Source organism: Dipodomys spectabilis, unplaced genomic scaffold, assembly GCF_019054845.1.
Source record: "Dipodomys spectabilis isolate Male_0828 unplaced genomic scaffold, ASM1905484v1 ptg000015l, whole genome shotgun sequence".
In the NCBI taxonomy this organism is placed as follows: Eukaryota; Metazoa; Chordata; class Mammalia; order Rodentia; family Heteromyidae; genus Dipodomys; species Dipodomys spectabilis.
This window is the reverse complement of record NW_024870692.1, coordinates 11,871,606-11,898,627: the sequence shown is the minus strand read 5'-3', so window position 1 is coordinate 11,898,627 and position 27,022 is coordinate 11,871,606. Positions and strand designations below refer to the sequence as shown.

At 37.8% G+C, this 27,022-nt stretch overlaps 1 protein-coding gene across 1 annotated transcript; it reads left to right on the top strand.

Moving 5' to 3' along the window:
* Positions 1–1,190: 1,190 nt before the first annotated feature.
* Lactb2 (lactamase beta 2) lies at positions 1,191–25,191 on the top strand. The gene is made up of 7 exons (XM_042666669.1): positions 1,191–1,359; positions 9,285–9,448; positions 13,993–14,119; positions 17,193–17,371; positions 23,321–23,469; positions 24,367–24,448; positions 25,051–25,191. The coding sequence occupies exons 1-7, from the start codon at positions 1,238–1,240 to the stop codon at positions 25,092–25,094; spliced, it is 867 nt and encodes a 288-aa protein (XP_042522603.1). The 5' UTR covers positions 1,191–1,237; the 3' UTR covers positions 25,095–25,191.
* Positions 25,192–27,022: the final 1,831 nt, after the last annotated feature.

The following is a 27,022-nucleotide window of genomic DNA, read 5'->3' as shown; positions in this document are numbered from 1 at the left end:
GCCAGCGCCATATTGGCCACATGGTAGATGGTAGAGTCTGGCATCTTGTCTTCATGCTGAGGAAAGGAACACCCCCCCCCCCATCACCTGCCTCCCAGGGTGGGCGTGCTCAGACCCCTGGAGGCCGGGGCAGGCACTTGGTGACTGGGACTGGGAATTTCCTGAGGATCTGTCCCCTGCGCCAACCTATTTAGGCCTGGACCAGCCTAGCAGGTGGACTCCATGCCAAGTGTGTCTCAGCAATCCTGTCCTGTGTCCTGGCTCATCTCCAGTCATCATGGAGTCCCAGTTCAGCTCTCCACTTGGAGTTGAATTGGCTTCTTGGTATTGTTCTTGTTCTTTCTTTCCTCTTTAGCAAGTTTCCTAGCTGGGTTATGTGTATTTGCATGCTGCAGGCCTTTGTAACAACTGGCGGCCTGCAGCCTGTTAACTGTATAATAAAGACTCCAGTATTCTACATTTTAAAATGTGGCTTCTGGAATGATTTGCCTTACAACAGGATGAGGCTCCAGTTGAAGCGAATCTACCAAACGCCACTTCTTTGATCAAACAGAGATAAATAGGACATATCTCCTAGGGCTGAGGATGAAAATGGGATGCTTCTAAAATGCAGCCCTGCAGGACCGCTGGTTAAGATCTAGCAAAATCTATCCACCATGATTTACAACCATTATTATAAACACACGCGCGCGCACACACACGCGCACACACACACACTGCCACTGCCGAAAACCCTAGGCAACTCTTCCCGGAGGAGGGGGTGGTATGCAGACACCCCAGGCCGGCCTTCCTCTTGTTCCATCACACGATGGATGCCCTAGGTTGCCTGGGCACAACTCCTCACTCAGCTCCCTACAGGACGACTCAGGCCAGGGAAACTCTTCCAAGCATTACCGCCCACTCAGCGGTCACGTGACATCTGGCCCCGCCCCCTGCCCCAGCTTCCAGGTGCCTTCCTGAATGCCTGAAGCCTCGCGTGACCCACGGCCCCGCCCCCGGCTCGGCCTCCAGGTCCTGCCCCCATTGTCCGCGGCCTCGCTTGAACTCTGGCCCCGCCCCCTCTGCCCAAGTTCGCACCGCGGGGGCCCTCTGCGTCACGTGGCCTCTGGCCCCGCCCTGGTTCCGCTATTGTGCTCCGCCCTCCGGGCTCGCGTGGTGGTACGTGCACGCTGTCCCCGCCCACCCGAGCCGCCGCTGGGTTCCGCTCGCAGTCGGGCGGCCGGCGGCTGAGGCGGACATGGCTGTCTCGCTGCAGCGCATCGAACGGCTGTCCAGTCGGGTGGTGCGCGTGCTGGGTTGTAACCCGGGTCCCATGACCCTGCAGGGCACCAACACCTACCTGGTGGGGACCGGCTCCAGGTAAACGTCCCGCCCTTCCCCGTTAACCTCTTGCTCGGGACCGCGGAACTCGGGCCGCGCCGGCCGCCCGCCGCAGCCGGGCGGCGGGGCGTGGGCTGCGGGAGCGCCGCGGCCTGGCCGGCCCGCAGCCTGCCCGCCATCTCGGGGCCCAGGGACTGACCACACCACCTCGGCTTCCTCAACCCTCCTCTTGCAGCCCAGTCTGCTTCGCCGGGTGGTGTCTGCGTGCGTGGGGGCCGAGCTTCCGTGGAATCGCCTGGAACCGAGGAGTTGAGCGCGTTCCCTGCGCGGGCCCGCCGCTCACTGGTGTTTTGCCCCGCGAATAACCCATCCCCCCCTCTCCCCCCCCGTACAAAAACCGATCGTTTTTCTCCAAGGCCATGTCTTTATCTCTGCAGCAGGGGGCGAGATTTTCCTGGTTCCAACATTTTAAGTGTAAAACCCAAAAGAGCAGCCAGGGGGGAAAGAGGATCTGACCACACAACTGATTTTGCTTTTTCTTAGACCTGTGACAAGCTTATTGAATTTTCGTTTACAATCCCTGGTGTGTTAACCTTCTTTCGATAGAATGTAAGCAGCAGCAGATAGAAGGGACTGGAAGTGTTGTTAAGTCAGGGAAGCAAAAAGTTAAGTCCACTGTGAACCAGCAAGAACCTTTGGCTGCCTCTGGACGGTAGGAAGTTAAGAGAATTAAGCCAAAAAGAAATCCCACATTTCTTAAGAGTATAGCTAGAAACTGATCTCCCTCAGCCAGTAAATCCACGCTCTCCAGTGTGTCATCTTTAACTAACGCTAAATTCAGAGCCAAAGGTTAAAAATTATCCTAGTCTCCCCTCAGTATGGATCTCAAATGCAACATAATCTAGTTTTCTTCAGACTTGAAACAGATTTCAGATGACCCTAGGGTGGCCAATCTGTTTGAAATTGGTTTGAAAACCAGATGAAGACATCAGCTAGTATATAAAGACCATGTTGTATATACCGACTATATCTTTAAACGCTAGATTCTCTTAACATAGTAAAGTGTGCTAAAAGAGACTCTAAAAGACCTAAAACTAATTGAAGGAAGAGCAGATTCATGAACTCCCATCTTAAAGTTATTATTCACGTGAACTTGGACTATTTAAACTGTGTCTCTGAATAGTTAAACTAGGATAAGTCAGTGGGCAGATAATGCTACTCTAGTGTAAAAGTTAAGTAAATAATATTAATTGGATCCAAGTCAAATGTTCCAAGATAGCAGCCACTTTGAAAAACAGATCTATAGCCACAAGTAACTTCTGAATCACTAAATCCAATGTTTTGTTCCCTCCTTGACTTTCTAACACCACATCAGGATATCCTCTTGGCTCTCTACCTGCTCTTCTTCATTTCTTTTATCTTCATGAGATCTTTGAGTTCCTCAAAATGCAATCCACACCTCTTGTTTTTATACTGTATTCCTTACCTCTTGTCTTCTTCCTTGAATGCTGTTAATCCTTAACTCCCAAATTTACTGCTCCAATTTAGACAAAAGCTAGACTTGACCTTCAGACTATGCTTTCTTAAATCTCTCACATGACTCATAGCACTTGAAACAATTTTTCCTAAAATGAACTCACAGTCTTCCCTGCCCTCCTCCAGTGGTCCCTGTTCTAGTAAACAGGATCATTCCCTTGGTCCATGGACCAAGGAAAATGCCTAAGTTTCCTCCTGGACATTCCTTATATCCTAGCACACATCCAAGCCATTGTGAAGATCTCTTCCTATCCACTGTCACCCTGTCAACCACTCTTGCATAGGCTTCTGTAATGACCAGCCCTGTCTTCTTTGCATCCACTTTTGTCACTTTTCAATTTGTTCCCTGACCCACAGCCAGAGTAGTGTTTTTAAATGAAAATTGAAAGGCTTTGCATATTCTGGCCCCTACTTGCCTCCACAGGCTCATCAGAATTCTCACTCCAGGACCACCTGTAAAGCCTCAGCTGAGGCTGTCTCAGAGCTGTGCATACTTCCTTCTCTTTCTTCCACCTATCGTTTCTTCAAGGCTAACCTCACTTGTCCTTGAAAGCTCATTTGAAATGGCATTTCCTCATGGAATCCTTCTGTGATTGGTAGGTCAATGTAAAACACTGACCTATCACTCCATACTTAACAATAAGAAAAGGGATATGCATGTGTGAGGAGCTTAATGTATTACATAAAACTTACATGTCCCGTTAAAGCATAAATTAAATGAAGAATTAATAATCTCTAACACCTAATACAAAGCCTTATACTGTACCAATAGTACAGTATTTGCTTATATTTTCTTAGTTTTCTTGATTATGATTATAGGACTGCTAGATAACTACTTGGTCTGATATCATTCTAACCAGCCAGCCTATGGATGCCAAGTGCATTTCACAAAAGCATTAGTAGCACTTAATGATTCCCTAGTGTGTAGATGGCACTTGAATACGTATGTACTTAATAGGTAGATACCCAGTAAGCATTGGAATTAACAAATGATAGCCCCAACTTCCTCAAGAACCTCTAATGGCTTCAATTTAACCTTTCCTATCAAAATTGCTGAGCTAAGATTATATCTTATAATAGGGAAATGGTCCCAATACAGTTAAAACCCTACAGTGCATAGATTAGAATCTACTCCGTTTGCTTGTATGAGATTGAACAAGATGGTCATTTCTCATGTTGTGTACCTGTACAATGAGGGTTACACGAAATCTAAACGAAAACATATCAGAAAAGAAAATTCTAGTGTATTGAAACATACAATCTAATTCTTCTGTTTTCCTCATAATACCTATACAACACTGGGTTGTATATGCTCACCAAATGTGAAATGATTTGTAACAATGAAAGCAAATTGACAGACACCAGGTAATTGCTATCATTATAAAATAGTTATAAAGAAGCTGATCCCACTAACTCTTTCTCTGTGTTACAGACTATTATTATGTGCCAGTACAAAGTTAGGGTGAATAAATCAGCCATAAATCTTTACTGATTCATTTACATTCCTTTCTTGAACCCTTTATGAGTGTACCTAGCATTTGTAAATGGCTTCCTGACATGAGGATATTGTCTCTGAACATGAAGAATAAAGTCAACCAAGCCATGTAAAGATGACAGAACATAATCCACTATAACTATTCACATTACATGTGAAATAACTTTATTAGGAAGAAAGAGAACATTTCTAGTATAGAACTGAAGTTTTTGAAGTTTTTTTGTAGAATGACTCCCAAGTGTTTAAGCAGCATCCTTTCTACAGCCATTATCTCCTGCTGGCTGTAAGGAGTCACTGAGTCTTTCCAGTCTAGTTTCTTACTCTATCCAATATCTTCCTAGAATTGGTTTGAAGATTAAAGTATATAATTATAAATGTTCCCAAGGGTTTTAATCACCATATGAATACAAAATATTGTTTAAGGACCTTGTTACTACTCTTCATACTTGCTATAAATTCATTTTTTTCAGGTTTTACAACATCCCTAGTCTGAGTAGATTGTTTACTCTAGGACTTGTAAATGTCCTATTATCTTCAGTTGCATTGTCCTTTCTTTGCCAATCCCAATTTTGTTAAGCCAAGACAGAACGATCAGAAAATCTAAACAAGCCTAGGAACCACATTTAGTGCCTGCCAGAGGTCTGCTATTACTCAGACTTTGATCTGTAAACAAGCTGCACAGGTGTTCTAAAAGATCTGTTTTCTGTGCTATTAGATTATAGCAAAACTGTGTATCCTGCTAATTTTGTCATGACTTTTGAATAACATACAAAAATTTTAAATTCAGGTTTATATTGCCAGATATTTCAAATCTGTTTCAAAGAAAGAGAGAAAAGCAACAATTAAAAAATAGTAAGAGGGCTTTGTGGTATGAAAAAAATTGAGAAGTTGATCCGAGACATAGAAGGATTCTTCTCAAGGATGAGAAAACTAAAATAATCTGACTGATGTTGATTAAAGGGCAGCAAGAATTTGGGGTAAATAAGCACCAAATAACCACACATTACTAGAGGCAGTCAAAATCTAGGATTGTGAGCTACAAGGTATATGTTTTGTATGTTTCTAATTTAGTGTGAACAAATGTACACAGGACCAAGCAATATGGCAGTCTCTAAATTCCTAGAATCAAACAGTTAAGATTCTTGCCCTTGGCTGCAATGCTTGGTAAGAAATGTATGCATTATCCTGCCCATGTAATTGTAACCCCTCTGTACAGTATGTTCTCAAATAAAATAAAATTAAATTAAAAAAAAAAAAAAGATTCTTGCCCTTATGGGCCTCACATTTATATAGTGATAGAGAGTATAAGATGACCAATAAATAAATAAATGTATAAAAATATATTACAATCCAATAAATTTCTGTGCAGGAAAAGCAAAGGAAGATGGCTAGAAATGCTATCAAAATGCCCTGTGAGGGGCTGGGAATATAATATGGCTCAGTGGTAGAGTGCTTGCCTTGCATGCATGAGACCCTGGGTTCAATTCCTCAGCATCACATAAGCAGAAAAAGCTGGAAGTGGCACTGTTGCTCAAGTGGTAGAGCACTAGCCTTGATCTGAAGAGCACAAGCACAGAACTTAGGCCCAGATTTCAGGCCCCATGACCGGCAAAAAAAATGCCCATGACCCAAATCAAGCTTAGTTCAAATTCACCCTAGTATTTATAGTCTTTGCTGATAACACCCCAAACATTCCACCTCACATCCTCAGAATCATTGTCTTTTTCATTTCCAGTCATATTGATTATGCCTTGTAAATATTCTTTGAACCATTGCAGTCCTTACATTTTTATTCAACATGACCTTACAGTGCTCCCTTAATTATCTATTTACTATTTCCAGATAGTTCACTTTCTGAAGTCCATTTACTTCTTTTTTTTCTTTTTCTTTTTTATTGTAAAGATACTAAACAGAGGGTTACAGTTACATGAGTAAGGTAATGAGTACACTTCCTATTGAGCATTGTTACCCCCTCCATTGTTTTCCCCCTACCATTCCTTCCTTCCCTACCTTCCCCAAGGTTCTTTTTTTTAAAAAAAAAAATTGTGATTAAGTAATTACATAATTTCCCGAATTTCACAGTATTGTGGAATAATGGTGCTCATTTAAAGTCACAAGTTCATTCTAACTTTCCTGGAGCAAATTGTCTATCACAGTCTATAACATATAACGGTGTACACATGTTATACACCATACATGTGATCAGCATGGGCATATTTAGTAGTGGTTCAACCAGATGAGTGGGAGTTCTTTGTTTCTTAAGTCCTGTTAGTTTTGTCGTATCACCTAACATTTTGGATTTAGCATCCACTTATCAGGGAGACCAGGTACCGTTTGTCTCTTTGCTCTTTGCTTACCTTGCTCAACATGATTCCTTCTAGCTCCATCCATGTCCCTGCAAATGCCATTATTATGTTATTTCTAATGGCTGCATAATATTCCATTGTGTATAGATACCATAATTTTTGGATCCATTCATCTGTGGTGGGGCATCTGGGTTGTTTCCATATCCTAACTATTGTGAACAGTGCTGCAATAAACATGGAGGTGCACGTGTCCTTGTATATTGGTTCCTGTTGTTCAGGGTAGAGGCCTAGAAGTGGTATGACTGGGTCGTAAGGGAGGTCAATCTTTAGCTTTCTAAGGACCCTCCAGACTGCTTTCCAAAGTGGTTGTATAAGTGTACATTCCCACCAGCAGTGTAATAGGGTTCCTCTTTCTCCACATCCCCTCCAGCATTTGTCGTTGGTTGATTTGTGGATGTGGGACATTCTGACTGGGGTAAGGTGGTATCTCAGGGTTGTCTTTATTTGCATTTCCTTCATCACCAGGGATGATGAACCATTTCCTCATGTGTTTCTTTGCCATTTTTATTTCTTCATTTGAGAAGTCCCTCTTTAGTTCCCTTGCCCATTTAGTAATTGGTTTGTTAGGTTTGGGAGGGATTAGTTTCTTGAGTTCCCTGTATATACAGGATGTTAACCCCTTGTCTGATATATTGCTGGTAAATATTTTTTCCCAATTAGTTGGTTGTCTTTCTAGCTTGGTTGCGATAGATTTAGCTGTGCAGAAGCTTTTTATTTTAAGGTAGTCCCATTTGTCGAGTCTCTCTCCGTCCATTTACTTCTATACAAAGCTTAAGATACAAAGAGAGACCATCTAGCCATAAGGTTACCATCTTCATCCCCAGAGAGAGGCCAGTTAATTTTTTTACTGTGATTCATAAAAACATAAAAATGTACATATAAATAGAACCCCATGTTATACTTTAGTACATGTTATATTGCATAATGTTCAAATCAGATCAAAGATCTGATCACTTCTTTGTGATGAAAACTTTCAAAATCTAGCTCTTTTATTTTATTTTGTTGGTCATGGGGCTTGAACTCAGGTCCTGGGCACTGTTCCTGAGCTCTTTTGCTCAGGGCTAGCACTCTACCACTTTGACCCACAGCTCCACAGTTTCTAGCTTTTTTAACTGTGTAGTATATTATTGTCGTCTATAGTCCCTCTATTGTATAGTAGCAGACCAGAACTGCTTGCTCCAATCTAACTGTAACAAGGCAGTTTGTTCTAATTAACTGTGGGTTTCAGGGAAACAATTACATCTACTATAGAATAGCCATCCAGTTACTTCCTGTCTGTGTACTGTATTTTAATGCTCTGAAAAATGCCTTTTGTTACTTTCATTGTTTCGTTCCCCCTTTCCACCTTTCACTAGAAAGCAGGGTATTTGTTGTGCTTTCAAAAATAAAGGCACATAATATTCTATACACAGTTATTAATGATTGAATGATAAATGATTCATACTTCGTCTAATCTTAGCCTAAATTAATGAGGTATTACTCTGAAACATCATGAAATAATCTCATGAGTTGGTTCTTGAGGAAAATACCACTGATTTCTTTTGTTCAGGAAAACAGAAATACTGGCTCATAAAGAAAATCATAAGGATGGCTCACACACACACACATATATATATATGTATATATATATATATATAATATTTTATCTAATTAAAAACCTCAACAGCTAAAACTCATTGATCCCCCACACTTCCCCCTACCGTTTTGGTTTTTTTGTTGTTGTTTTGTTGTTTGGTTTTTTTGGTGTGTTGGGGTTTTTTTTTGTTTTTTGTTGATCATGGGTCTTGAACTCTAGGCCTGGCTGCTGTCCCTGAGCTCTTCAGCTCAAGGCGAGCACTCTACCACTTGAGCCACAGTGACACTTCTGGTTTTTCTGGTGGTTAATTGAAGATAAAGAGGTGTCACAGACTTTCCTGTCTGGGCTGGCTTTGAACTGGCTTTGAACCTCAATCCTCAGATCTCAGCCTCCTGAGTAGCTAGGATTACAGACGTGAGCCACTGGCGCCCGGCCCCTCCACCTTTTGATGTATAAGGGCACAAATATAAAACTTCAGTGTTCGATTAGGTAACTAATGCCAAAAATTAAGTTTCATTCGGGATGCTATTGAAGCAAATTGTTTCATATCTTTGTTTCATATATTTGAAGAATTTGTAAAGGATCTAGAAGTAGGTAAGAATATAATTCTGACATCAGAATACCTGATTCTGCTATTTATTTGTGAAGTAACATTGGACAAATTACTTGTAATTATAATAATGAAATGCCTACCTTAAACTGTTGTCATGAAGAATACAATTAGAATAGTGTCATGGTTGTTAGCTCTCTCAGGTATTCAAGGTTACTGTTGTTCTTTTTATGCAGATTTATATTTAGTTGTTACTTGTCTCAAATAACTTTCTTGAAGTGAGATTATTTTAGTTAAGGTACAGTCAAATATAACTAGTTACCAATCATGTTAAAAGCAACACTTCATATGGTTTCTTGAATTTCAACACTTTATATGGCTTCTTGAATGTACTAATATTAACTCTGTTTCAATTGGGGTTATCTTCCATTTAATTTTCAGGAGAATCCTCATTGACACTGGAGAACCCTCAATTCCAGAATATATCAGCTGTTTAAAGAAAGCTCTGGCTGAATTTAACACAGCAATCCAGGAGATCCTAGTGACTCATTGGCATAAGGATCATTCTGGAGGCATAGAAGATATTTGTAAAGACATCAATAATGGTAATCAGAAAGCTTTAAGCTCATTGGGGAAAGCTATGTTTGGGAAATGATTTATAATTTAAGCAAACCATAAACTATTATTAATTTAAGTAAACCATAAACTATTACTAAATAGCTTATATTCAAGTGGTACTTTTGGAAATTAGTAAGCTTTGAATACTATCTTCAATTTTGACAAAAGAGAAAAGGAAAAGTTTCTTTAATCCACCTTCATACACTTAGGTTCATTCATTCATTAAGATGACTACTATATGTCAAATATTGTTCTTGGCACAAAAGATTTATTGGTTAACAAAAAGACCGCTCTTGTGAAGCTTTCATTATACGAGGGAAGTGTTTGCCAAAGGAACTCATAATCTCTCAGCCCGACTTTTCCCACTCTAATCAATATATACTAAATTTCAAACAACTACACTAAGTTAAACTACTCCAAGGATTCTTTAATTGGTTTTGTCACTTCGGTCAACTCTCTTTTGACACATGTCAGTTTTGAAAACTTAAATATTTATGGTTCACTTTTTTCTTAACTAAATCAGCTTCACTGAGCTTTAATTTACGTACCTATAGCGTGTCCATTTTAAGTAGAACTTGGTGCATTTTAACAAATGTAAGTACCTACCCAGCCCTAGAACACCTACAAAGAGACCCCTCTCACATCTAGCCTCTCAACCACTGATCTTCAGTCTTTCATAGTATGATAACCTTTGCCTATTGTAAAGCCACACATAGTGGAAGAATACATAATCACGCTCTTTTTCTGCTTTCGTTTGTCATCAATTTGAAATGCGCCCATCTTCCAGGTATCAGTCATTTTGTTCCTTTTCGTTGCCAAGTATTACCATAACTTATTTGTCCCTTCACCTGTTAACAGACATTGACCCATTTCCTTTAAGTTAAAATAGTGTTGGATTAATACAGAGTAATAAATATTTGTATAACACATTATATGGTCAATTGATTTAAAGAAAACACTGGAGAAATCTAACACTGCTTCTTATGGAAACTAAGTTATGCTTGTCTTGAGAAGAGGTATTCTTTCTGAAATGTTGGAGTTAGACAAGTTACTTGAAGACCTTGGATGGTTTAGCATTGAAATTGTGCAGAAGTATCTTTCTTCAAAAGTTGTTATTTCTTCATTTTCTAAGTCCTAGAATGGGAATGGTGGCTCAGCTATAATCTCAGCCATGTGGGAGGCCATAGATAGGAGGATTTTGGTCTGAGGCCAGCAGCCCCAGACCAAAAAATAACAAAGCACAAAGGGAATGGGGCTCAATAATATAATATCTGTCTAGCAAGTCAAAATCCTGAATTCAAAGCTGGGGACTACAATTGATTAACTCTTTTTTTAATTTTTTAAATTCTAAATCAGCATTTTTGCCCATTTTCTTTACTGTTATTTTGCTTCATATTCTTTTATAGTTTTAATGGTTGGTAAAGTATAACTCTTTTAAGTACTCTGCAGTGCCAACTACCTTTATTTTTCTTATAAGCCACACCAGATATGTAAATGCCACTTATAAGTGACAGTCAATGTGAAGCACCTTCATTACAGAACTTTCAAGCACAATCAGATATTTGGGAACTCACAGTGAATTACAGGGAGATGGAATTTTACTGTGTGATAAGTATAAAGTCCTGGCCTGCTTGCATATTCTGCTTTGGTTTGGTTCTGAATAAAACTTGTAAAACATATTTTACAAATATTATAAATATATATTACAATTATCTGATAATTAAGTATCATTTTTGCAACTGAAGTTGGGTCTCTGCCACATATTGCACATCTGAATCAAAGGAATCAAGTATCCACATTTATGCTATTCAATTAAGATTTTGTGTATGTGTGTGCACCAGTCCTAAGACTTGAACTCAGAGCTTTCTTGCCCAAGGTTTGAGCCACTTAAGCCACAGGTCCACTTCTGGCTTTTTTAATACTTAGTTGGAAACAAGAGTCTCATGGACCTTCCTGCCCCAGCTGGCTTTGAATTGAACTACGATAGTCAGATCTCAGCCTCTTGAACAGCTAGGTTTGTGGGCATAAGCCACTATTGCCCAGTGTAAGATGTATTTTTAACTAGAAATTATTACTCACAAACAATATCACATTGGTATCAGCTTAAATGATTAGCATATTGCCAGTAATGTTACAGGCCATCAATTAGATAGCCTAGGTTGGTTCCTATTAAGATAATTATAACAAACAGAAAATAAAGTGATTGCCAGAAGCTAGGAAGGAAGGAATAGGAAGTAGCTACCACAGGGCTCAGTATTTCTTTGGGGGACCTTACAAATTAGATAGCAGTGATAGTTGTACAATTCTTGATCCTAGTAAAAGGCTACTGTTGTACAGATAAAAAGGCACAGTTGTACTGTGGACTTCCTCTAGAGTCTCTTATGAATAGGCTGTTTTATTTTTGTTTACATATAATTTTGAAAACGGACACAAGTTAGAGAGTGACATAGTTGCGTAATTCTGAGATAATGGTGATTGCTTTGGGTTTTGTTTTTTGGGGGAAGGGTCTCCCTACAAAGCCCCAAGCTGGCCTGCAACTAATGATCTTCCTTCAACTGCCTCCCATGTGCTGGAATGATAGGCCTTAAAAATATTATTTTGATTAAAAGCATTAGAGTTCCACCATCTTAATCTGTTATGTAATGTTAGTTCCCAAAGAAACGTTTGTTTTTTTTTTCCTTCAATCTCCAAGATACAAAATAAAAGAGTTTGAGGTTGGAAAGTTCTGTTTGCTATTTTATGTTTATATTTCAATGTTTATTATCTTCTTTACTGTGTTAGGCTGATCCCTATGCCTTGTCAGTTCTAATTTGGGGTGTTTTTTTTTTTTCTCCCTTCATGTTTCTAGTGCTGTCACTGTATTCATTATCTTCAGTTGAGTTATTACAGCTGCCACCTCCTGGTTCTGTCTGATCCTCCAGCTTTACTGTCCCTACTTACAGTTGCCATACTGAACCTGTTAACACCCTCTCACTACCTTATTTAAAAGTGGGTAATGCATCCTACCCATAATTTGAAACCCTTTTGTACAGCTATTTTAAAATACTAAAAAGTAAAATAAAAATACTAAATAAATTTCCTTTTTAAATGTATCTAGTGAATACAACAGCAATGTATAAACTCCTCTATTCTGTAAAAGGCAATTTAAGGACTCCATGACCTGAACTCATCTGGCCTATCAATAGTATTTTGCATTAGACAAGTTGGGAACATTGATGTCACACTTTCAGCAAGCTCATTCTCATTCCTTTACTAATGCTATTCTTCCCATGGACTGTCTCTATACCCTTACCATCCTGCTTATCCTATAAATCACACCTCAGTTTCTCCCATTTCTGAATCCTTTACTGTTTCTCCTTTTTCTGAATTGTTTCTTTTATTAGCTGAATTGTTCTTTTAGTGTTTTGGAAACAGTACTGAGTGTAGCATCTGTTCCCCATATGTAAGTTTCATTTCCTCAATTATGGCAGTTTTTAAGTTCATGTATTCTCTGTACATGTTATGTTAGTTGGATAACCAATTCAGTTGTTGATTGGTTAGGTAATGGATTCTCTTCATTTCTGTGAGGAGTAGTGTTTGTTAAATGTATTTCAAGGTCTAACATCTCATTTTCAGGTTTGGAGCTTCTATTCAACACTCACAGCAAGCTGTATGCTAACTTCGTTAACTACCGTCATGATTTTTTGATAGGCAGGTTTCTAGTTAGAAAGAAGTATCCAGTTCAAATAACTGCCTCTTCAATACCCATCCTGATATCAAAGCTCACTGAGATAATTAAAAACTGCTTTCAGAAATTTATACAAATATAAATGATTTAAAAAGTCACAAAGAGTCTGGGAAGGTGGCTCAGTGGTAGAGTGCTTGCCTTGCATGCATGAGGCCCTGGATTGGATTCCCACATAAGAAGAAAAAGCCACAAGTGGTGCTATGGCTTGAGTGTTAGAGTGCTCGCCTTGGGCTGAAGAGCTGAGGGACAGTGCCCAGGCCCAGAGTTCAGGCCCCATGACCAACAAAAAAAAAAGTCACAAAGACTTATGTAGACCTAGAGGATCATGGGAGAATTTTCAAAAATTAAATTTAAAAAAGCTTTATTGAAAATAAAGGAAATAGGAGTAAAAAAGCTTTGTTGAGGAGCTGGGAAGGTGGCTCAGTGGTAGAGCGCTTGCCTTGCATGCATGAGGCCCTGGGTTCGATTCCTCAGCACCACATAAACAAAAAGAAAAAAGCCAGAAGTAGTGCTGTGGCTCAAGTGGTAGAGTGCTAGCCTTGAGCTGAAGAGCTGAGGGACAGCACCCAGGCCCAGAGTTCAGGCCCCACGACCGGACCCCCCCCCTAAAAAAAAAAGCTTTGTTGAAATGTTTAAAAAAATACATTCCAGAGATAAACTATTATAATTAACCCATTTTTCTATTATCTTAATGTTAATATTTTATGCAGTCATTAATAAAAGTCATCTGTTTGTAAACTGATCTCTTTAAAGGTTGACTCATTAACAATGTATCTTACATATCTTTATAAATTGTGTGACTAGACACTACCTATTGCATCAAAAAACTTCCACGGAACCCTCAGAAAGAAGAAATTATAGGAAATGGAGACCAACAATATGTTTATCTGAAGGATGGAGATGTGATTAAGACTGAGGGAGCCACTCTAAAGTAAGTTAATCTTCTTAAGGAATGGTGAGCATCTGTCATAAAGAAGCAAGAAAGGCAAACTGAGGCATATTTTCCTATATGCGAATACTTTAGGAAAGATACAACAGAAATCTGATAACATTGAGTACTCTGGGGAAAGAAAATTAGTTGCTTAAGAAACCAAAAAAGGGAAGACTTTTTTTCATTTCTATATCCCCTTTTTGATTCTTTGAATTCTGTATTTTTGTACTAGGGTTTGAATTAAACCTCAACTTGCTTCGCTAGCTCTCTTTTTTTTAATTTTTTTTTTTTACTATCTTTAAGCAGTTATACAAAGGAGTTACCATTCGAAGCAGTTTATGAATATAATGTATGTTGATCAGTGTCACCTGTTTCCACATTCTCCCCTTGCTCAACTTTCTTGTTCATGACTGGCTTTCTCCCACTTGAGCCTAGCATCTAGTCCTGAAGACTACGATTTCTTTTTACATAAGTAAAATTTAAACTTTAAAAACTTAGCATTTCCATTGGATACCAGTAGCTCACACCTGTAATCCTATCTACTCAAGAGACTGCAATCTGAAGATCCCAGTTCAAAGCCAGCCCAGGAAAACCTGAGAAATTCTTATCTCCAACTAACTAGCAAAAAAACCAGAAGTAGAGGCATGGCTCAAATGGTAGAGTGCCATCCTTGAGTGAAAATAGCTAGCTAAGTGAGAGTGCACGGCCCTGAGTTCAAGCCCCAATAACAGTGCACATGCATGCACGCATATGCATGCACACACACACACACAAACTAACTTTTCCTACCTATATTTCACTTCAGGGCTTTCCCTTGTTCTCACTTTGAAAGATGACTCATACTTAGAATAAATACTAGGCCAGACTCATACCCCTCTGACCCCTGAGCAGAGTTCAGACAGGTACTTCAAACTCAGTAATTTCAAAGCTGAATTACATACAGTTATCATCTATACATACTTTCTGATCCCAGAATACCTCCTTTGCTCTGTGCTTAGGACTGTACTTATTCTTCTAAGAAAGACATTTCAGGATTACCCTTCACCTTTAACTGTTCTTCACCTTTACTATCCCTGCACACATACATGTACATGCACACACACACACACATATCCCTAATCAGGTTAGTTTTTGCTTCTGATATATTTGTTGGTGCTGTCCCCTCTTCACACTCACCACTATTAGTTACTACTTTACCTTCCTGTCTCCAGGCTCCCTGCTTCCCAGTTTACCCCTCATACACATTACTACTTGAAAACTTTCATGAGCTTACTGCCTACATCATGCTTATTCTCACGATTCATGATTGTGCTACATTGTTTTTGGTGCCCTTGTTTTTGGTCTTAACTGGCACCACTCCCTCACAGACACAATTGGCTATATGCAAATAATCCTAGACCTAGCTCATGGGTTCAAATCTTCCCCTTTACCAGATAGACACTTCTCTTATTCTTTTCTTATTCTTCATACACACATTTTACATGTTACTGACATCAAGAAATCTTTCTGGGGGGCTGGGAAGGTGGCTCAGTGGTAGAGCGCTTGCCTTGCATGCCTGAGGCCCTGCGTTCAATTCCTCAGCACCACATAAGCAAAAAGAAAAAAGCCGGAAGTGGCGCTGTGGCTCAAGTGGTAGAGCGCTAGCCTTGAGCTGAAGAGCTGAGGGACAGCACCCAGGCCCAGAGTTCAGGCCCCACGACCGGACCAAAAAAAAAAAAGAAAAATCTTTCTGGGCTGAATTAACTGCTCCAGCTTTCATGTAATTTATGTTAATTCATTAAAGCACTTATTAAATTGTATTATAGTTTGTATATGTGTGGGTAGATACATTATTCAAAAGTAATCAGCTCCTTAAATTCATAGTCATAGCTAATATTTGTTGCCATAGCAAACCAATTTGCAATTAGGTAATGGCTTAACAGTGTATTGCAATTCACATAAAGTCCACAAAAGGTTCCTGATTAGCCAGTGGCTGTCAGATAGGCTAGAGACTTGGGTGCCTTCCATCTAATGATTCCACACTTACCTGCACCTGGCTCTCAGGGTTGCCATGCACACCTCAGTCAGTCCAGTAAGTAGAAAAGAGCATGGTAGGTGTTACTAAGCAGTTACGCTGCGGGTCACTGTAGCTGTAGGAAACCTAGAAAATACTATTTTGTACCATGTCCAGGAGAAAGAGAATATAGATTTGATAACTAGCTAGCTGTTCTCCAGCACAGGCTGATGGCAATGCATCTTTAAATCCTCAGTTTCTGGCATATAGAAGGTGCTGAATATTTATCCTATTAAGTAGTAAATATCTATAAAGAAGCAAGTAGATTAACAGTTGAATAAAAAAGGGAAAATGAGGTAATGTTCTTTCAAATCAATACCCTGTTTTTTCTACTATGCCAGTTATTTTAACTATTCTTGATAATGCATTTCCTCTATAGCAATCCAGTCCTAGGCCAAGTGAATGGGATAGATAGCTGCAGACAGTAGCAAGTACTTTATTGAGTATTCTATCTTAAAAGTTGGGGGATCACAGTACTGATTACTACACTTATCTATACCTAATTTTGCAGATTAAGACTTTCCACCCCTTGCTGGATGTCAGTAGCTCATGCCTGTCATCCTAGTTACTCAGGACACTGAGACCTAAAACTCACACAGCTCAATGCCTTCCTGAGGGAAAAAGTCCACAGATTCCATATCCATATAACCAGCAAAATGCCAGATTAAGGCAAGTCTCAAATGGTACAGCACTATCTCTAAGTAATGGAAATGATTGCTGATTTTAATCTCTAAGTACTTTCCTACTTTCCAAATGTGTTATCTTGTGCTTATAAAGTAAGAAGAAAAGGTGAGAAAGCATTAAATTTGCACTTGAAAGATACATACTTTAATGAAGAAAATAGTCTAATGTTCAGTGGGCACAACAAAAAAAAGAGCTGCTTATGCAGCACATTGGCATTATTTATCGATGTCTTGTCCAAAAATAAGGACAGAGAATAATTTCTACTTCAACATTTGCTCTCCATGAAGAGTCTATTTGTTATTTTGTTGTTTAATGATAGAGGTTTTTTTCAACCAGAGTTATCTACACACCTGGCCACACTGATGACCACATGGCTCTACACTTGGAAGAGGAAAATGCTATCTTTTCTGGGGATTGCATCCTTGGGGAGGGAACAACTATATTTGAAGACCTATATGATTATATGAACTCCCTAAAAGCGTTATTGAAAATCAAAGCTGCTATTATATATCCAGGTGGGTAAGTTTTAATCTGGCAAACAATGAATGTTCATTTTGGTTTGTGTCTCTGTATTCATCCTTGAAGAAATATATATATATATACATATATATATATTTATATATAATACTTTTTATATTTTCAGTGATGTATATTAAAAGATTTTATAAAAGATTCATACATGTATATAATACTATGATCATATTTACCTACAATCCCCCTCACCTTTCCCTTCTGCCCACTAGTGTTGTGGAGAGAGGAAGGGATAAAAGAAGGTGAGATTGGAAATAAATTTCCTATTAGTCACCCTTAGTCACCCTTCTCTTTGATAGGATGGTTTTGTTTGTTTTTTGTTTTTAATGTAGATTACATATGTGAGAAAAAATACAAAATATTTGTCTTTCTGAGTCTAGCTTATTTCACTTCACATAGTGATCTTCCATTCCATCCATTTTTCCTTAACATGATAATGATTTGGTACTTCTTTATAACTGAGCAAAAGCATATAATATATGTGTGTGTGTATATATATATATATAGGTGCTTTTGCTCAGATAGATAGATATATACACACATACATATCTTCTTTATACATTTATCTATTGATCACTAGGCTAATTCCATATCATTTCTGTTGAGAATATTGCTAAAGTAAACATCTATGCGCAGGTATATCTTATTATATACTGACTTTGATCCCTCCAAGTCTATACCCAGGAGTGGGTATAGCTAGATTATACAATGTTCTGTTTTTATTGCTTGAGGATCCTCTATATTGTTTTCTATAGTTGCCAGACTAATTCATATTCCCACCAACAGTATGTAAAGGTTCCTTGTTCTACATACATCCTCACCAGCCTTTGTTGTTTTTATTGTTGTTGTTGCTGTTTATATTCTTGATCATAGCCAATCTGAGTGGGATGAGATAGAAGCTCATGTAGTTTTGATTTACATTTACTTGAGAAGCATCCCTTCTTTGCAATTAAAGAGAAGGCCACCACCAGTTACATTAATAATAACCTTAAGGAGAGTTCTTGTCAATGTCTGCACACTAATAAATACAAACATAAGCTTGCATTGAAATAAGAAAACATTTTTCTTTGTTTTGTGAAAGGAGTGGGGAGGCTGGAGGGGAAAAAGCTACTGTCATTTTGGCTAACTTGATTTCTGTTGTGAACCATAATTTAGTTGTGTCACCTTGGCCAACATTTGACCTCTAAACTTTAGTTTCTTAACAATATTGAAATATCAGTAGTTTCCATAGCAACTGTAAAACAGTATATTTATTTCCATTCATCAGAAAAAGAACCCTGTTGTTTGTATCTCAGATATCATTGCACTGCTCTATAGTATGACTCCCCCTCCATCCTACAAACTACAAAAAAAAAAAAAGTACTCAGAGAGAAGTCCCAGAAGGAAAAAGAAACAAGATTACTTGATTTTCTAAGTCCACCTAACTTGCTTCTAACCAAATAGCTAAGAAAAGATCTGTCAGTACAGATCAGTATACTTACATTCTCTCATGAAATCAGACTGCTCAGGGACAGGAAACCCACAGTGGAGCTAAGCATTTAGATTAATACCAAGCTATAAAGGCATATGTGTTCATAGCTGTTTTAGAGAAGAGAAGAGATGCATGGTACAATCCCATTCAAGCTAGACCAATAAGAAGCTGCTTGGATGTGATTATTTGGATAAATGCCCAAAAGTGGGATTGCTGGGTCGTAGGGGAGCTCTATATGGAGTCTTCTGAGGAACCTCCGTACTACTTTCCAAAGTGGTTGGACAAGTTTACACTCCCACCAACAATATTCCCTTTTGGCCACATCCCCTCCAGCATCTGTTGTTACTAGACTTCTTGTTTCTAGCCATTCTAATTGGAGTGAGATGGAATCTCAATGTTGCTTTCATTTGCATTCCTTTTATGGCTAGGGAGGTTGAGCATTTCTTCATGTGTCTATTGGCCATTCTTATTTCCTTTTCAGAGAAGTCTCTATGTCTTAGCCCACTTATTTATTGGGCTGTTGTTTCTTTAAGGATTTGTTGTTGGGGGATTTAATTTTTTGAGTTCTAAGTATATTTTAGATAGGAGACCTTTGTCTGTTACATAGCTAGTGAAGATGTTCTCCCAACCCGTGGGCTTTCTATTGATCTTGCTAGCTATGTCCTTTGCCATGCAGAAGCTCTGCAGTTTTATGCAATCCCATTTGTCCAACCTTTCTTTGATTTATTGTGTTTCTGGGTCTTTATTAAGAAAATTATGGCCTATGCCAAGAAGCCCTAGAGTTTCTCCTATTCCTTCTTGTAATGTTTTCCAGGTGTCTGCTTTGACTTTGAGGTCTTTGATCCATATGGAGTTGATTCCGGTGCAGGGTGATATATAAGAATCTAGCTTTAGTTTTCTACAACTAATTTTAGTTTTTATAACCAGTTTTGCCAGCACCATTTACTGAAGAGACTTTCTTCCATTCTATTTTTTTTAGCTCTCTTGTCAAAGATTAGGTGGCTATAGGTCTGTGGGTTCATTTCTGGGTTTTCAGTTCTATTCCATTGGTCCTCAGGTCTGTTCTTGTGCCAGTATCAAGCTGTTTTGATTACTATGGCTTTGTAGTAGAGTTTGAAATTTGGTATTGATATTCCTCCAGCACTGTTCTTTCTGTTAAGGATGGATTTTGCTATTTGGGGTCTTTTATTGTTCCATATAAATTTTTGGATTGCTTCTTCTATTTCATTGAAGAATGAGGTTAGGATATTGATAGGTATTGGATTGAATTTGTAGAGGAAATGGTTTGGCATTTCACCATTAAGTATAATACTGGCTGTAGGTTTGTCATACACAGCCTTTATTATATTGAGGAATGTTCCATGGATTCCTGGTTTCTCCAGAGCTTTCATCATAAAGGAGTGCTGCATCTATTGAGATAATCATGTGGTTCTTATCCTTGTTCTTGTTGATGTGATGAATTATATTGATTGATTTACTTATATTGAACTATCTTTGCATCCCAGAAATGAATCCTGTTTGATCATAGTGTATGATTTTTTTGATGAGTTATTGAAATCGATTGGCCAAATTTTTGTTGAGAAGTTTTGCATCAATGTTCATCAAAGAAATGGGTCTATAGTTCTCTTTCTTTGATGAGTCCTACCTGGTTTGAGGTTGAGAGTTATGATGGCTTCATAGAAAGAGTTTGGTAGTGAAACAAGGCCATACTAAAGCTACCAGCACAACTATGTTTATTGCAGCATTATTCACCATAGCTAAGATATGGAACCAACCCAGATGCCCCTCAGTAGATGAATAGATCAAGAAAATGTAGTGTGTGTGTGTGTGTGTGTGTGTGTGTGTGTGTGTGTGTGTGTGTGTGTGTGTGTGTGTGTATATATATATATATATATATATATTAATTCTATGCCTCCATCAGAAAGAATGGCACTGTCCCATTTGTTAGGAAATGGAAAGACTTGGGAAAAAATCAGATTTAGTGAAGTAAGCCAGACCCAAAGAAACATAGGTTCCATGGTTTCCCTTATTTGTGATAACTAGTATAAGTCTAGGATAATCTTATCAGACAAGCAGAAAAGGTCAAAAACTGTACATATGACCATATAAGATGATGCTAAGTAAAATGAACCCCAAGATAGGAACACAAGATGTTTTATCTTTGTTGTGTTGTTTTTAATGTACTATGTGATTTGTTTTTGTTTCTTTTGTATGGTTTCCTCCTGTGGTATGACCCCTGTTTTCTCTGTATTTGATTCCGATGCCCTGCATCTTGTATATGCATTTTTCTAATTTAGGGAGGGGAAGGGAAATAACAAAATGCTGAATTAAGCATACAGGGTGACCCATTTTAACAATGAGATGTACAAGACACTATGTTGAAAACGAACTTTACAGCTTGTGGAGGGGGAGAGAAGGGATGGTAGGGAAAAACAAAGGGAGTAACAATGCTAGATGCTCATTACTTTACTCATGTAGATGTAACCCCTCTGTACAGTATCTTTACAATAAAAAATACTTTTTTAAAAAGCTGCTTGCAGAAGATTCTTAAGAGTGTTTTATTCAGCGAACTGGCATTTTATTAGCACAGAGGTTGTTTATATGTAAATTATGTTCTGTAGTCATAGCTACCATGCATTAAAGCCTGCTACCCAACAGGTAGGATGTGGAGGCTTTTGCATCTGTTACACTTACAAAAACCCCAATGAAACAGGTAGTGATATCCTCATACAACTGAAGAAATGTGGGGAGAGACACAAACTTCCCTTACAGAGTTATTAAGTAATTAGCTAAGAGCTAATCATCCATATCTAACCAAAGCCCAATGTCCTTTTATTTTTTCCTGTTTCTTCTTTTTTTTTCTTTTCTTTTCTGTTCAGGTACTAGGGATCACACTTAGGATGTTGCACTTGCTAGGCAAGCACTTTGCCATTTCGCTGCATCCCAGCCCCCAGTGTTCTTCTCTGGCTTTTTTCATTTTGCTTATGTGGTGCTAAGGAATCGAACCCAGGGCCTCATGCATGCAAGGCAAGCACTCTACCACTGAGCCACCTTCCCAGCCCAGCACCCAGTGTTCTTTATGTGAGAATAAGTTATCCTGCATCGGGACATTTTGTTCTTAGATATTTGGTTGTTTTCTGGGTTTTTTATTTTCTGGGTTTTTGTGTTTTTTTCTTTGTTTTTTATTGTTGTTGTTGTTGTTGTTTAACCAGTCCTGGGGCTTGAACTCGGCCTGAGCACTGTCCCTGAGCTTTTGTTCAAGGCTATCACTTTACCACTTGAGCCATAGCACCACTTCTGCCTTTTTCTGGTTATGTGATGTTAAGGAATTGAACCCAGGGCTTCATGCATGCTAGGCAAGCACTTACTACTAAGCCACATTCCCAATCCCCGTTCTCAGATATTTGAAACATACCTTTTCTAGGCTTTTATAATATATTGATTTGTGTGTAAGTAAATTTCAATATAATTTAACCTGAGTTGTAAAAATCTTTGAATTAGTAGCCTAGATATAAGATTCTTAATGTTCTACTATGGATCTTGTGAGATTATTTTTGTGTGCCAGTCCTGGGGCTTGAACTCAGGGTCTGAGCACTGCCCTAATCTATTTTGCTCAAGGTGAGTGCTTTACCACTTGTGCCACAGCTCCACTTCTGGCTTTTTGATGATGAATTAGAGATAAGAATCTCACAGACTTTCCTACCCAGGCTGGTTTTGAACTTCAGTCCTCAGATCTCAGCCTCCTGAGTAGCTAGGACTACAGGCATGAGCTACCAGTGCCCCTGCAATGGTCTTTTCTGCTATCATGAATAGCTATGATTATCCAATGTCAAGTGATACTGGGTTCACAGTATCTGCACTTGACTTCAAAGTAGTAGCTAAGATTACAAGCATGAACCACCAGTGCACATCATCAGTCTTGTGAATTCTTAATGGATCTTAGTCTGCTTTCCACATTTCTACCATTCATTCTTTTATAAGTAAAATTTGACCACTGTCGTTAAGAGAAAGCAGAATGCTTAAAAATTGCTAGTCATAATCCAAGCTTTATCCAATGTAGCTGTATGACTTTGGGAAGATCATCTACCCTACCTGTGCCTCAGTGTGCTATAAAAAAGGTGATAATAGTCATACTGACTTCATGGGACTCTTGTAAACACAGTGTACTTTAAGCATGTGAGTAACACCCACCACATAACATTTTACAAACATTACCTATTGTTATGTTGTAGTTGCTGTTTTTATCATGTCTTTTTGTATGCATTTTGTATCATTATAAAGTTTTTTTGTATGTACATATAATTTTTATTTTATTTTTATATAAAATGTTTATGTCTCTTGCAGCAAATAATATTTGTATGCTTAACCACTTGTTCTATGAATTAATTTTAAGTAGAGTGAATTAACTTTGAGTTTACTTAAAATTTTTATTTGAGGTAATTTCATCATTATTTTAATTCAGGACATGGCCCAGTAATCCATGATGCTGAAGCTAAAATTCTACAATATATTTCTCACAGAAACAATCGAGAAGAGCAAATCCTCACATTATTTCGTGATAACTTTGAAAAATCATTTACAGTGATGGACATGGTAAAAATTATATACAAGGTAATTTGTCATTACTTGTACATAGTCACAGATCTATTCAAACAATCTATTTAATAGACCTTATATGATAAACCTACCATATCCTGTCAGACTCAGTTTGTGAATTTTATAAGTGGTGCTTTTATAAATAATGCTACTTGTTGAAAATTGAGACCAGCAATTTCACTTTATAGAATATGAAAGTTAAACAATAACATTCCTCTTCCCCCAAAAAATTGTCCATAGAAAACAAAATTAGCCATCTTGAGCCAACCCAGTCAGGCTTCATATTGTAATCTCCAGATCTCAGCCTCCAGTAGCTATAATTACAGGAGTAAGCCACCAGCATCCCACTACATTGGATTCTGACTGAGGTAATTTGCACATCTTGGTAGAAGGTTTTTAAGAAGTTAAGAAATGAAGGAAGTAGATTTATTCAAGCTTGGCATCAGGACTGTAATCCCAATTTAATGGATAAAACAAACATTTGCCATGTTTCTTACCCAGATAACAGTTATCAGTACTTCATTATTTTAGTAAAAGTAAAGGAAACCATGCCTTGTATAACGACATTATCGTGTAACCTGAATATTTATACATTTATTACTTAATCTGTATATATTAATTATATCCTGTGTGCCATGGTGTTGACCACTAGGAATTTATTAGTGAGTAAATTAGTTACACTGTCATTTTTTGTGGCACTTAGTCTATTTTATCTGTAAGAATATAATGTCTTACAGTAAAACCATGTACAAGGTAAAATCTTTTACTTTGTTACTATTTAAAAATGTGTTTAAGTTAAACTTTTATATTTTGTGTATATTTTGTTTTCCCTTAATGCTTTCAAAAAATTAAGTGTTCTTTAAAAAGAATGAAAATAAAAATGTTTGTCTTTTGCCTTTATTATTCTTTTAGAATATTCCTGAGAATTTACATAAAATGGCTGAACATACTCTCTTGCTTCATTTGAAAAAACTAGAAAAAGATGGAAAAATATGTAAGTGAACTTCCAAATTTGAATTGTTTCACTTATTAACATGTAAAATGTTTTTGTACACTTACTACTTTCCTATTTGGAAAAATAGTACCCATCAGAGTTCACTATTGAATGTCATATCATGTTTGGTTAGAGAGACAGGCTCTAGAATGGTTGGCAGCACCAAGCAAATTGGCCACAAGTTGAAACCAAAAGCTCCCACAGCAATTAGAACATCTTGTAGGGTTCTAGGGTGCACCACCATAATGCCAGCCAGAGGTATGTATCACAAGGAAGAATCTTACATGTGAAGATTTGGAAATAAGCATAGGTTTTATGTAAGTGCTAGTAAAGTTAGTGAAGTCAATACACTAAGGTAGTAATCCTTGTAATTTACTAGCATGAAATTAATTGGTCAAAATCAGCAATCTTTATGAAAGTTTAGTCCTTAAAATCAAAACGTTCTTCAAAGCTTGAATTTTGTATAGAGGCCTCAGCTTTTCTAATAAAAAAGAACCTTTATTAAGTCAAAAATATATTTTTAAATGTATGCTTTTTCTAATCAAAGACAGTAAAAATCTGCTTGACTTACCTTTTGTTTTTACCTTATTTTCTTTCTACAGTTAGCAACATGGATCCTGACAAGAAATGGAGATCTGTACTTTAGTTTCAGATTAATGAAAGTCTGGCTCAGTTTGATTTAAGAACATGATATCTTTCCTTACCTATAAATTATTTACAGAGAATATAGAATGTGGAGCTCTGAAAATAAGCCTAGATATACTTAAAGACAATGCCAGAAGGAAAGGCACAGAACAAGTGAGCAAGTATAATGATGGTACTCACTGGACACTATGTTGAAAATGGGGAGGGGGAAATGGGGGAGAAAACCTGGGAGAGAGCGAGAGAAGAGGTGACAATGTCCAAAAAGAAATGCACTCATTACCTGGCTTATATAACAATAACCCTCTGTACATCACCTTTATAACAATACAATTTAAGACAATGTCATATGTATTCTGAATATATAAATTTCATTGTACATCTTGGATATAAATTATTTTTACCTAAATAAATTATAGTTATCTAAGCTTGGTCTTACATTGTACCAAGAAGCCAGAAACCAACACTTCACCAACTTTCTATGAATTAAGTAAAATGGTAACTTAAAAATAATAAAATTTACATAGTGGAAACCAGATATTACTCTTGGAGATTAGTTCTCTATTACTAGTGGTTAGAAATACTGTTTTGTCTGCTGCTTCAGTTAACAATACAGACTTCTACATACACCTTCCTTTTCTTCAACCTTTGTCTACGTCTGCATACCAGCTTTATTTTCATGTTGCCATCAACTGCATTATGATTAAATATAGTTCTGTGGTTCTGGATTATGTTGTACTCCTCCTATAATACTTATCCCTCAAACAATCCATGTAAATCAATTTTTAGTGAGTGAAAAACATTGTCATAAAATGAAAATATTACATGAGTAATTGTTTTGTAATACGTTAGTGCAGCCACTATAGTTGCCAAGATTAGATTTTAATGTATTAGTAGTCATCAGCTTACATATAAATTTTATACCAAAAGTTTTTTAAATGAATCAAGGTAGGAGTTTTTAAATGCAAATAGTGTTATTAAATAGCAGTTTACAGATAGCTCCAAATGCTTAAAAATGCTTTAAAAATCAACCCATCTCAATGAGCAAAGAGTTTGAATATACTTGACATTTCTCCCAAGAAGAGATAAAAATTGCCAATAATCACATAAAAAGATGTTAAGTACTTATGGCTCATGCCTGTAATCTTAGCTACTCAAGAGACTGAGATCTGAAGATCACAGTTCAAAGCCAGGAAAGTCTGTAAGATTCTTATCTCTAGTTAATCACCAGAAAACCAGAAGTAGAGCTGTAGCTCAGCTTTGAGCAAAAGAGTTCAGGGACAAGGCCTAGGTCCAGAATTCAGGCTCCATGACTGAGTGTATTTGTGTGGGAGGAGGAAGGAGGGAGGGAAGGATTCCTTATTAGAAATGATTAAAGAAATGGCAAATCCAAATTACATTAAACTGTTCATGCCCATTAAGATAGCTATTATTGAAAAACAGAAGAAGAAAAGAAAATAACAAGTGTTGGGAAAATGTGGAAAAATTAGAACCCTGTACATTACTCTTAAGTCCATAAAACAGGGTAGCCTCTGTGGAAAACAGTATGGTGATTTCTCACAAAATTAAGCCTTAAAAGGCCTGTCAGGTTAACACATCTGTAATCCTAGCTCTGGAGGTATAGCTCTGGAGCTAAAAACTTAAGACCCATCTCAACAAACAAGATGACCATGGTAGTGCAAATCTGTAATCCCAGCTATTCAGCATGCGTTGGTGAGAGGATCACAGCCCAAGGCCAACCCCAGAGAAAAAGTGTAAGACCCTATCTGGAAGAACAGCTAAAGCACAAAGGCTGGGGACAGGTTCAAGTATGTATCCACTAAGGAGTGAACAGACAAACAAAATGACATATTTGTCACAACGGAATAGTTTTCCATCTTAAAAAGAAATTCCTACGCATGCTACATCATGGATGCATCTCGAAAGCATTAT

What these genes read in the sequence shown, in the direction of transcription:
- Lactb2 (XM_042666669.1), top strand. Translation starts at nt 1,238, where the DNA reads ATGGCTGTCTCGCTGCAGCGCATCGAACGGCTGTCCAGTCGGGTGGTG. An exon ending in AGCTGCTATTATATATCCAG is followed by an intron (nt 17,372 to 23,320) that starts GTGGGTAAGTTT and finishes ATTTTAATTCAG; the next exon opens with GACATGGCCCAGTAATCCAT. An exon ending in TGGTAAAAATTATATACAAG is followed by an intron (nt 23,470 to 24,366) that starts GTAATTTGTCAT and finishes TTATTCTTTTAG; the next exon opens with AATATTCCTGAGAATTTACA.